Source organism: Lolium perenne, chromosome 2 (genome assembly GCF_019359855.2).
Source record: "Lolium perenne isolate Kyuss_39 chromosome 2, Kyuss_2.0, whole genome shotgun sequence".
NCBI classification, from domain to species: Eukaryota; Viridiplantae; Streptophyta; class Magnoliopsida; order Poales; family Poaceae; genus Lolium; species Lolium perenne.
This window is the reverse complement of record NC_067245.2, coordinates 32576044-32588368: the sequence shown is the minus strand read 5'-3', so window position 1 is coordinate 32588368 and position 12325 is coordinate 32576044. Positions and strand designations below refer to the sequence as shown.

The window sequence follows — 12325 nt, the reverse complement described above, 5'->3', positions numbered from 1 at the left end:
GAGAGATTTGTGCAGTCAAGTGTAACATATATTGCTTTCAGCAACCTCCGTAACTGGAACAGGATCTCGTCCCCATCTCTGCAAAATCGCGTCCAGAGCACAGGTATCCCGCGTTCTGTTCCCTTTGTGGCTGCCACTCGGTTGATGCTAACGGTTTGGGTGGTTGGCTAACTTAGCCGGGTGTATTGGCTGGCTGAATTACAGCGCATTGTACATTGCGAATTATGACGTCAGGTAAAAATTCCAACGGGTTGATGTAGTATGGATATGCGGATCACCCAAGCTCGCGCTCACTTACGAGTTTTCGCAGTCTTTGAGGGTTCTTTCACCTGACAACGTATACATCAATCAGTAGGATCGATCCACCTGCGCCATATTCGTCAAGATGAGCTGGACAGCAAGCGGCGGAATGCTCTGCTCATTGCTGAAGTAGTCGTCAGGGTCTATCTCACGTTTGGCCATGGCGAGCCTCCTGAAATTACCCTTGTAGTACTTCTCGCCCCAAACCCTGCCGGCCTCAAAGCTCCTGATGGCGCCGGCGCCGACAACATTCTCACCGAGCCAAAGGTCTTTGTAATTCGCGTAGGCCTGCCTCGGGTTCTTGCTCACGTGCGGCTCCATGAACCTGTACACATCCCTGACCCACCCCGCCCGCGCCGCCTCCTCGTTGGCGCCCTCCCAGAAATTCATATACTGGATGTTGTACAACACGCCTCCACGGTGCGGGAATGGCGTGGCGGACTCCGGCATGTCGGCGATTTTGCCACCGTAGGGGTCCAGGATCATCAACCCGGCGTCTGGCCTCGCAAGCCATCTGGTGAAGATCTCCGCCCATGTGTCCCTGGAGATGCCACGCCGAACGTAGTCGGACGTGGCCTTGCTGAAGACGGCGTCCATGGAGGATGTCCGGTTCAGGATGCCCTCCACGGTGGCGCCGGCGCCGAGGTAGACGTAGGCTACAGACTGGAGCCAGTTCATCTCCTTGCAGTGCTTTCGGTTCACGCCGAGCGCCGGGAAGCGGTGGCGCATCACTGGCAGGAGCGCATCGCAGGTGCCTAGGTACAGGGACTGGAAGGTGGCCACCTGTCCCTGGACGAGCACCCTCACGAACAGGTCGTCAGGGAGAGCCGGGGCGACCTCTTGCCACTTGGCAAGGATGTCTACGGCGCCCTCCTCGACGGACTTGGCGACGGTGAACACCGTGACCGTCGGCGGCACGGGCACGAGCTTGACCCGCCACGACAGCACGATGCCAAAGCTCCCGCCACCGCCGCGGATGGCCCAGAAGACGTCGCGCCCCATGGAGCTCCTGTCCAGGAGTCGCCCCTTGGCATCTACGAGCACGGCATCCACGACGTGGTCGGCGGCGAGGCCGTGCTTGCGAAGGAGCATGCCGAAGCCGCCGCCGCTGAGGTGCCCGCCGACGCCCACCGTGGGGCACAGGCCCGCGGGAAACGCGAGACGGCCGCTCGCCTTCCCGACGGCGTGGTAGAGCTCCCCGAGCGTCGCGCCGGAGTCCACCCACGCGGTGGCGTGAGGTCCACGGGTGACGCGCACGGAGCGAAGGCGGGCGAGGTCGACCACGGCGAACGCCGCGCCGGGTTGCACCGACCTGTAAGAGAGGCCCTCGTAGTCGTGCCCGCCGCTGCGCACGCGGAGGCGCACGCCGTGGCGGCGGCCGCAGACGACGGCGGCCTGGGCGTGCGACGCGTTCGTCGGGGTCACGATGCAGAGCGGCCGTGCAGTCCAGGGCATCAGGAACCTGGGGTTCCGGACGGAGGACGCGAGGACCGACGGGAACCGCGGGGAGCTCTGGGCGAAGAGAAGCTTGTTCGGTATGGACGCCGAGAGGCACCGGAGGAAGTCATCTGAGGAAGCATAGGAAGAATGGAAGAATAAGCTAGAGATCATGAGCATTGCTAGCGCCATTGTTCGCAACGAGGCCATAGCCATAGAGCTCGCTGACTCGACGTGCATCCAGCTTCGTGGTCGTGGACGACCTTCGCTAGCCTTTTTATCTATTGCAAACGCGTAAGTAAAGTTATGTAGTACTACTATGATTATTGAGGCCGAATTAAAATGTTGACTAAATTATCGAGCGGTGTGCTCGATTAGCAATCCAAAACCGGAAAATGTTGACTAAATTGATACTCCCAAACGTGATCCAGCGTGGGCAATAGAGTCCTTAAATATACATGCAGATCTCGTATGGACCAGGCCGAATTAAAATGTATCATTTTTTCTCAGAAAGCACTTGTAGCTAGACCCATACACATCTCTACCCCCAAAAAGCTGTACACGTCCAACCACCACCACCGCCGCCGCCACATAGGCACACTCTCACAAGGAACAGTTTTGGTTGCCTGCATCGATCGAGTGCAGACGAGGATCCGTTTTTTTCCTTATAAAGTAAATATATTTATATAAAAAAGATATCAACTACATCCGACCTCTAAAACAAATAATACTATTTAAAAATAGTGAAGGCATTAAACATGTACACATCGAAAAAGGTAAACTAAAAGGAAAATGAAACAAAACAGAACAGAAAATAGCCCTGCCAAAGTGATCAATGAACCACAACAATACGAAACAAGTCAAACAACCACCACCATTGGCTATGCCCAAAATGTAGAAGTTACTCTTCAACAACGATGCCTCCAGAAAGATAACAGAGCGTGAGCATCATCACCGTTCATTCGATGTTTCAGTTTTAGTTTTTATTTGTAAGTTTTACTAAATTAATGTGCCATTTTGATGATGTTTACATGGTTTTTAAAATGTTGTAAACACATGGTTTTATCTATTCTTGTAATCATTTACGACTTCTGTTGCAAACACATGGTTTTACTAAATATGCCATTTTTGTCAATTCAATTCAATGGGTAGAAAATTTGATTGTTGCTTAACCATTTTTTCATTGATGCAAACACGTGATTTTTTGTTGTTAACGTTTGTGATTTTTATAAAAAAAATTGGTGGCTTTTGTTGCAAAAAGTGTTTTTTAACCACTTTATATAATAGTATGATTTTTAAATATTGCAATATTTTTGTTGTAGTGTTATATTTTTTTTGTATGTAGGGCGAAGATTTATGTTGCAATACCCTATGCGCTATGGGCAAATCATAGGGGTGGCATATCTTTTGTAAGTGGGGTTTGTAAGTTGCGAGAAGTGGAGCGGATTGTTTTGGAGATGGACAATACCGAGGTGGCAACAAAACTAGCTAGAGAGGGCCAGGATCGATTTATATATTGTCCACTGATTAGCGAAATAAAACACCTTCCACATTGTTTTGAAAAATGCATGATGCGGACTGACGAATGAAGCTGCTCGTAGAATTCAAATAAAAGTTGTACTGGTTCCGGATAAATATAACCGCAACATTTGATCTATAGAAGTATAGTTGTTGTGAATATCGTATAGGTCAGGATCGAATCTATATACCTTTTTGGTTATAAGTGAAGAAGCAAGAACTGCGAGTTGATTTCACGAAAATTGAGGTGGTAAATGGGAAACCCAATTTAGTTGATGGATGCACATGAAACCTTTAAGTGAAAACACATTTCAATAAGATGAAAAATTCTGAAATCAAGTTTCGCATGAATATCTAGATGTTCTATGTTCATGCATAAGTTCCAAAAAAAACATCTTCATGTGTCGTGTAAAAATAATAAATTTTAATGCTCCAACATGACTATTTATAGAGTTTTTATGAACGCCAACAGGCACAGGAGGAAATCATGAGAGGAAGCACATGAAGGAAATAACAAGCTAGATGTCATCATGAGCATTGCTAGCGCCATTGTTCGCAAACACGCTATAGAGAGCTAGATGCCTCGACGTGCATGCTTCATCATCGTGAAATAAAACTGGCCTTCGCAAGCCCTTTTATCTATTGCAAACACGTAAATAAAGTATGTTGGGACCGGACTAAAGTGTTAACTCTACTATCGATCGATCTGGTGATCTCAAGCGCGATCTGCTCGTGGATAATATATATTCGTTAAATATACATGGCTATCTCCAATGGATCAGTGCACTTGTTTTTCCAAAAAATATATGACTTCTTTAGAATTGAATAAACACGTCTAGATACGTACACATCTTTACCCAAAAGAAAGTTGTACACATCTACCCACCACCACCACTGCCATATAGGCACACCTCTGACCATAAATTTGACATATAAAATATAAATTATATGTTATATAAATTGTACCATAGAATTCATATTTAATTTTTTTGCAACAATATAATTTTTGTGATAAATAAAATATACTTTATTAGTTAATTTTACGGTCAAAGTTTGGCTTAAATTTCAAGGGCCTTATAATCCCTAAGGGAGGTAGTAGTTTAGAAGTTAGTAAGAGTATGTGTGCTTAGTGGTTTCTCTTGTTGTAGTTGTCGACTTTGTTTTTCTAGTAACTCGAGTGCACTAAATAAAATGAAATTAGGGTTATCCTCTTTGGTTCATATGGATATCGTCTAGTTGAACATGTCACCGCTTTATTGCACGGCTTGCCAAATCGTTATGCGTTTGTTATTCCGCTTGCATGGGCTTGTGCCAATGTCTCCTCCGTCGTCGCTATCCTGACTTCACTTCGAGCCGGCTTGTGCGTCTTTTTTTTTTGAAGTTTAAACACCATATATTAGGACAGCAAGCCGCCTCATTGAAAACCTTCCAGCCTCCTTAGATACCCTGGAAGGAAAAGAGTGCGTCAGAAACTTGCCGCCTTTCAATCATAGTTCAGTTACATCATCAAGAAGGCTACAGAGAAGGAAGCTAGGGGGATCATCGTCCCAGTTACGAGGAATTTTATCTATGAAACAAACTCTAGCTAACTCATGAGCAGTTTTATTCGCTTCTCTTGGACAATGAGCATAGGAAACATCTCCAATCTCAAGGGCCAAATCAATGCAGTCCGCATAAATAGCTGCTAAACCAGTCCACCAATTTCCTGGTCCAGACAGCGCCTCAATTGTTTCCAGAGAATCAGATTCGGCAAGAACAGCATTGCACCCCTTCCTATTTACCAACCACAGTCCCTCCTTCATAGCAATAGCTTCAGCCTCCGATACCGAGCCAACATAGGGTACGTACTTGGTTGAGGCAGCTAGAAACCTTCCATGAGAGTCAAGCAGAATAGCTCCCACCGCACCTGCCCGAGAATCAACATGAAATGATGCGTCAACATTAAGTTTCACATACCTTGGCTTTGGTTTAACCCAAACAGCACCCGTCGCGTGGCCCTTTAGACCCACCTTAGCATTAGACGTGATAGAGAGAACCGAAATCATACATCTATTCACCGGAGGAACCTCTTCATCATGAGTTCTCCTTCTTCTTAGCCACCAAATATACCAACATGCAACCATCATAGTCTCCTTCAGACCCAAATCAAGGTTAGGATACTTCTGTTCATCTTTACAGAGAATATGCTCGATAACAGCCGACCCAGCCCGATCACAAAGCAAGGCATCTTCAACCACATGAGAAATACCAAGCGCAGACCAAATCTCAATAGCCTTCGGGCAAGTGAAAAGAATGTGAGCTATATCTTCAGGCCCCATATTACAGACCGGGCATTGTCCCGAAGAGCCGATATGACGATTCACTAATATACTTTTCAGAGGGAGAATACCATGCAAAGCTTTCCAAACAAAAATTTTAATTTTACCCGGGAGAGAAAGTTTCCATAGAATTTTCCACACTGGATTAACAATCGAGGTACCTGGTGGGGCAAGACTTCTTCCTGTTGCGCCAAAGTGGTGGCGCCACTGAAGGTGATAAGCCGAACGCACTGTATACATACCGTGAGTGCTAAAACTCCACGCAATAAAATCTCCAAAACCTTGAGAATTCAATGGGATCCGCAGAATACGATCAACATCAATCTGATTAAAAATACTTCTCAGCAGAGATACATCCCACTGACCAGAAATAGGGTCAATTAGTTGACAAACTTTTGTATATACTGTGTTCCCCCTTAGCATAGTAACTTTTCTGTCATGACTCGAGGGGATCCAGGGGTCCTGCCAGATATTTATATTTTCGCCGTCGCCCACTCGCCAAATATACCCCCTCTTAAAAGTTGGAATGCTTCTCACTAAACTCTGCCAAGTAAAAGAGGAGCCCCCCTTAGGACCAGCCTTTAGGATATCACCATTAGAATAGTATTTGGCACTTAAAACCCGAGCACACAAGGACGTTGGGTTAGAGACCAATCTCCAGACTTGTTTCCCCAACATAGCCAAATTAAAAGAATGAAAGTCTCTAAAACCCATGCCCCCTTCATTTTTAGGGAAACACAATTTCCACCACGCATACCAATGCATTTTGTTACTGTTCTCATCATCCCCCCACCAGAACTTTGATATAGTGTCCATCATCCTTTTGCACACCCCCTTGGGAATAAAGAAAACAGACATAGCATAAACCGGAATAGCTTGGGCCACAGCTTTCAGAAGAATCTCTTTCCCACCGATAGAGAGAAGCTTCTCTTTCCATTCATTTATACGCTTAATAATCCTCTCAATAAAATTTTCAAAACTATCACTTCTATCTGCCCCCACCAAAGAAGGAAGCCCCAAATATTTATCCGATAGAGCCTCAGTATCAATATGTAGCTCTACACAGATTTCAGCTCTCATTAGAACATTGGTATTTGGAGAGAAGAAAACACTTGATTTAGGTAAACTCACTAGCTGCCCCGAATCTGCACAATAAGTATCAAGCACTCGCTGCAAGGAAGTTGCATTGTTCATATCCGCCTTCATGAGAATAAGGGAATCATCAGCAAATAAAAGGTGTGAAACTGACGGTGCATTTCTGCACACCCGAACCCCATCAATGCCACCAACTTCTTCTTCATGCAACAAGATGCTAGATAAACCCTCTGCACATAAAAGGAACAAATAAGGAGAGAGAGGGTCTCCCTGCCGGAGCCCTCTAGTGGGAATAAAAGCATCTGTCTCTTCTGAATTAAAACGAACTTGATATCTCACAGACCTAACACAAGCCATCATTAGAGTTATCCAACCTTCATCAAATCCTAGCTTCCGCATCATATTTTCAAGAAAAATCCACTCTACTCTATCATAAGCTTTATGCATATCCAATTTAACCGCACAATATCCATTCACCCCAGCCCTTTTATTTTTGATAGCATGGATAGATTCATAAGCAACCAGGACATTATCCGTTATTAGCCTCCCGGGAACAAAAGCACTTTGCATTGGTGAAATAACATCATGTAAAATCATCTTGAGTCTGAGAGCAAGCATCTTTGAGATAATCTTATAGATCACATTACATAGACTGATTGGGAGAAATTGAGAAACCAACTCCTGGTCATCAATCTTGGGAATCAGAATAATTGTTGTATCATTCCACCCATCAGGTATTACCCCAGAACTGAGAGCCTGCAAAATTTCTTGAGTAATCTCCGTACCACAGATGTTCCAATTTTTTTATAGAAGATAGCATGAAGTCCATCAGGGCCGGCAGCCTTAAGATCCCCAATACTGAAAGCAGCTTTTTTCACATCATCAGCTGAGAAAGGGGCCATAAGTTGCTCATTCATTTGTTGGGTAACTTTAGGAATAATTTTATCCAAGAATTCATGATCTGTTGCATTAACCTCAGAGGAGAAAAGATTAGCAAAATGATGTAGAATATGTGGCTGAAGCGAATCTGTACCTTCAATCCAGTTACCATTGTCATTTTTCAGGCGCTTAATATAATTCTTTTTGCGTCTAGCAGAAGCAAAATTATGAAAAAAGGAGGTATTACGGTCCCCTTGATGGAGCCAGTTGGCCTTAGATCTTTGAAGCCAATGAATTTCATCTTGTTCGAGAAGCAGTTCTATCACCGTTGCCAATTCTTTTGCTTTGGTTTCATTCTCCTCATCCATCGGACCACTCATAGTCTTATCAAAATCACGCTGAGCTTCCCTCTACTTCCTCTTGGGTTCTTTATTGATCGACGTGTCCCACGCATGCAACACGCCATGCAGATGGGCTAGCTTGGCTAGCACGCCACCCTCCTGGACCGCTAAGGAGGCCTCGGCCCAAGATCGCTCGACCACCTGGCTGAACAGTTTATCCTTCAGCCACTTTGCCTCAAACTTTTTTGATCTGTTACATTGCAGTGTAACTGGCACAAAATCAGTATCTAGTAGCAAGGTGCGGTGATCAGAACGAGCATACTCCTAGCCCCCTGGTGCATAGTCAACCAATCACCATTTGCCACAGCACGATCTAGCCTTTTTCTAATACGTCCTCTTTTCCATGTGAACATGTCACCCGAAAAGCCCGTATCTTCCAAACCACAATCAGAGAAAGCATCCTGGAAAGCTTGCATATAGTTAAGAGGGCGAGGATTACCACCCTCTTTTTCATCGGAGAACAAAATCTCATTAAAATCACCTAACACAACCCACGAAAGGTTAGAGTCATTCTTTAGACTTCTCACTCTATCCCAAGTCATATATTTGTCCTCCCACTTTGGTTCTCCATAAATGCCCGTAAGTCTCCAGACCTTAGAGGGATTTTCTTTAACCTTAACATCAATGTAATTTGGACGTGAATACATCTGTTCGATCTTTACCTCTTTCTTCCAGAACAAAATAACCCCTCCACTGCGAGATGTAGTGGGATTAACAATCTTGAAGTCCATTTGTAGTCTTCTACGAAGACACTCAGCCGGATAACTATCGAGATGAGTCTCCGACAAAAACATCACCTCGGGGGAATAGCGCCTATTAATATCCATAAGCGCGCGAACTGTCGGGTCATTCCCCAAACCCTGATAGTTATAGCCCAATATCCTCATTGCGACATGACAAGGTCATCAAGTGACCCCGCCGATCCTAGTGAAGAGGAGTTAGCTCCGTCCTTCTTGGTGCGCTTAGCACGATCTTTTTCCGTATCTTCCACAACCGGTATGTCAACACCCGGATTTTTAAGTCCAGATGCCTATTATGCCGTACATCGCAATCCCAGGAATAATGTTTTTGCGAGACATAACAGTAAGTAGCATAGAGTCATCATTTATTACAACACATATTGTCTTACAACCATAGATCACATGATCCAATATTACACGAATATATTGTTCAACATCACAAATAGTAGCGGAAGCGAAGTAGTAGTGGACGATCTATTCCACAGGCAACGCTTGACGTTAGAAGACGATCCTAGTTATCGTAGACGTCCTGTTGTCCGTCATCCTGGTACTGGTGCTCTCCTTCATAGTCTGGCATTTGAATAGCCAGGGCAAAGCCATGAGTACTTTTAAAGTACTCGCAAACTAACTCTACGATAAAAATACTCATTAAGTGTAAAGGGGGTGCTAAGCTCTAGGTTTATTTGCATAAAGCCAAGTTTTAGTTTCATAAATCTTTGGTAAAAGCCTAATTCATATGCTAGACTAACTCAAGTGGGAACATTAGTGTCATTCCCACGACTCATTATGGATCACCATAATGTCACCTTTCAAACCACCATTCATTTCCAGAATCAAAACATTTTAATGATAACGGAGATAGTATGGCCTTTCCAATCGTCCGTAACCGTGGACACGGCTATTCGAATAGGTTTAACACTCTGCAGAGGTTGTACTCTTGTGCCACAACTTTTGATTACATCCGTCGAGGATAACCTCGAATCATCGTAACACAGTACGCGGATCATCAATCGAAACCTTTCACTTATATACGCTAGTATGAGCACCTCTCCCCATGAGCTTGGCCTCCCGGTGGAAACCGCAGTTAACCCGGGAATCGCACAGTGGCTTGGGCCGTACATTCACCTCATTTCAACATCAATCCACAAGTAACGGAGGCAGCCGCAGCGTAACCCCTATGATGTTTGTTCAGAGGGAACCCATACTAAAATACACAAGTTTCTAGTTAAGCCCTACCCATAATCAGGTATTGTGGGGGTACTTGTATAATTGGAAGGGTATCGCATTCGAACTCAACTATCAGTTTTAAAAAAAATCACCATCTTCTCTTGGTCATATTCACCTTCAAAATCTTTCACTTCAGTTCATTTCACAAATGTTCCCATCTAGAGTAGTCCATTTTAGTTCTTAGCAATAGCAACTAGTCATGAGGGGGTGCTATCTACCTTTATTTGCTTAGGCTAACTTTGATGCTCTTGTTCTAATCTAGACAAGGGAATCATAAATCCAAAAGGGTACTTTAAAAAAAATAAGCAAAGGTAAATGTAAGTAAATACATGGGATAGGTAAAACATAAAAGTAAAGTGGGAGGGTGCCTTTGCTCTTGTAGAGCTAAGCACTTGTGTTTAGCAAGGGTTAGCTTGCCTTGAGCTGGGTAGTTATCGAAGTTCTCTTCTTCTTCCTGAGAGTAGCCCTCCTCCTCTTGGTATTCCTCGTTACTAGCGTCTATATACGAATACGAGGTATAAATACTAAACCAAGCTCACATACTAAACTAGAAACACTCAAAGAGTTCACACACTAGTCCTAGTATCAATCAAACATGGCATGGTGGATTATTTGGTTTGTCTTTATTTAAAAGAGAAATAATTTCCTCTCATTATTCCTATTTCTTAGATTTGATATGTAGGTCTTTAAAGAATTCCATTTCTTTGCATTACTTAATATTAAGATTTAATCTCTCCATATAATAATAAGGTATGAAATATAGGTTGACCCCGAAGTCAACATTTCATATCTATTATATGTGAGCTCAATTTAATTGAAGTGTTACACTTCACATAGTTTTAAAAACTTAGTATTTAAATGAATTAAAATCTCTAAGTATTAATTCTCAAGGGTTCATTAGCCTAAGTCATTCCCCCTGGTTATTAGTACTTAGGATCAAAATTTAAATGAGAGGTAATTCTCATATTGGGGTTGAGTTTGAATTCCACTATAAAATGCTCTAGAAATGACTACATAGCCATTTTATTTGATCTAGTCCATGATCATACAAACAACAGGGCTATGTTATTGCATAATCAATTAGAGGACATCATTTGTGATTTATTAAAATTGGAATCACTTCAAAATCTATTCTGGTTGAATTTTAAATAAAGTTTGAAAGTGCAAAAGTCCCTGTCTTGTTCTTTTTGTCAAATTAAATCTACAACGAAAATGGAGATGGGGCCAGTGGCATTGGATGGGTAATTTCATGGGCTTTCCAACGGTATAAAGTTTGCTAGATTTGGTTTGGTAGAATTCAAACTATTCAAATTTTACTAAACATTCAGCAGAGCAAAATTTGGATAAAGAATAAACTGGATTTGAATTGGTGGGCTAGGCGGGAAAGGTTAATGGGCCGAAATGAGATTCGGCAGCACTTCGCAGCCCAACACGCGGCTGGCGCGCTCGGGCCGCGCTGACAGGGTGGGGGCCACCTGTCGGCGCCTATTTAAACGGCGAAACGGTATGCGAAAGAACGGCCGTTGGATTAGAACTGAGATCTACGGCTGGGGAGCGTCGTCGTCCCCGGCGGGATTCCGACGAGGTCACGGCGGCAGTAGGGGGTCGGAGAGCCTACCAGGCCGATGCAGGACTCAGGCAGTATGCGCGGTGAAGGTGTAGTCGATGGGGAAGAGGTTGGGAGCAGCGGCGGCGCTTGGGGTGGCGCCAATCGCCGACGGTGAGTCATGCGTCCCCCGGCGGCTCCGATCTTGAAATTGCTCCTCCTCCGGCGGCAATCGATCAAGCTATGGTGGTGAGGATGATCAGTGGTGAGAGGGGAGTCGAATGGTGTGTGGTGAGCTTGCTGGGAGGGCCTCTATTTATAGCGGCGAGGGGTGCCGTGGTGTGCTGCAAGGGCGCGGCCATGGCGTGGCGTTTCCGGCGAGCGAAAGGGCAAGCGAAGGACGGCTATGGCTAGCTGGTGTACGGGAGATGCTCAACCTGTATCGAGACCGAGAAAAGGGTGATGGGAGAGCTCGGGCGCGTGCAATGTCTATCACTGGGCGCGCGGCATCATTTTGGGCTATGGCGACGGCGACGATGCAGGGCAGGCACGGGCGTCCGTCTAGCGTGTAGAGGGTGCAGAGGCGATGCTTGACGCGGTGATAGGGATGCAGGGCGAGGACGGGAGCGGTCGAGTGCGTGGCGTCCTTGCGCGTCCAGGGCGTGATCACCACGCCGACTGGCACGTCCTGGCAAGGTTTGGACACGGGCGTTCTGGGCAGTGCCGTGCAATGGCGATCAATCCAGTGGTACGGGCGTGATCCTTATGTATCAGAGATGCTCGAGGACATGGAGAAACGACGAGGGAGAGGCTAGGGAGATGGGTGCCAAAGGTGGCCGGCATGGCATTGTTTAGCATGTTCTA

The 12325-nt window shown here is 45.1% G+C and overlaps 1 protein-coding gene across 1 annotated transcript; it reads right to left on the bottom strand.

Annotated features, from left to right (window-relative positions):
* Window positions 1-275: 275 nt before the first annotated feature.
* LOC127329863 (berberine bridge enzyme-like Cyn d 4) lies at window positions 276-1953 on the bottom strand. Its single transcript, XM_051356280.2, has one exon. The coding sequence runs from the start codon at window positions 1951-1953 to the stop codon at window positions 349-351; it is 1605 nt and encodes a 534-aa protein (XP_051212240.1). The 3' UTR covers window positions 276-348.
* Between the last annotated feature and the right edge of the window lie 10372 nt (window positions 1954-12325).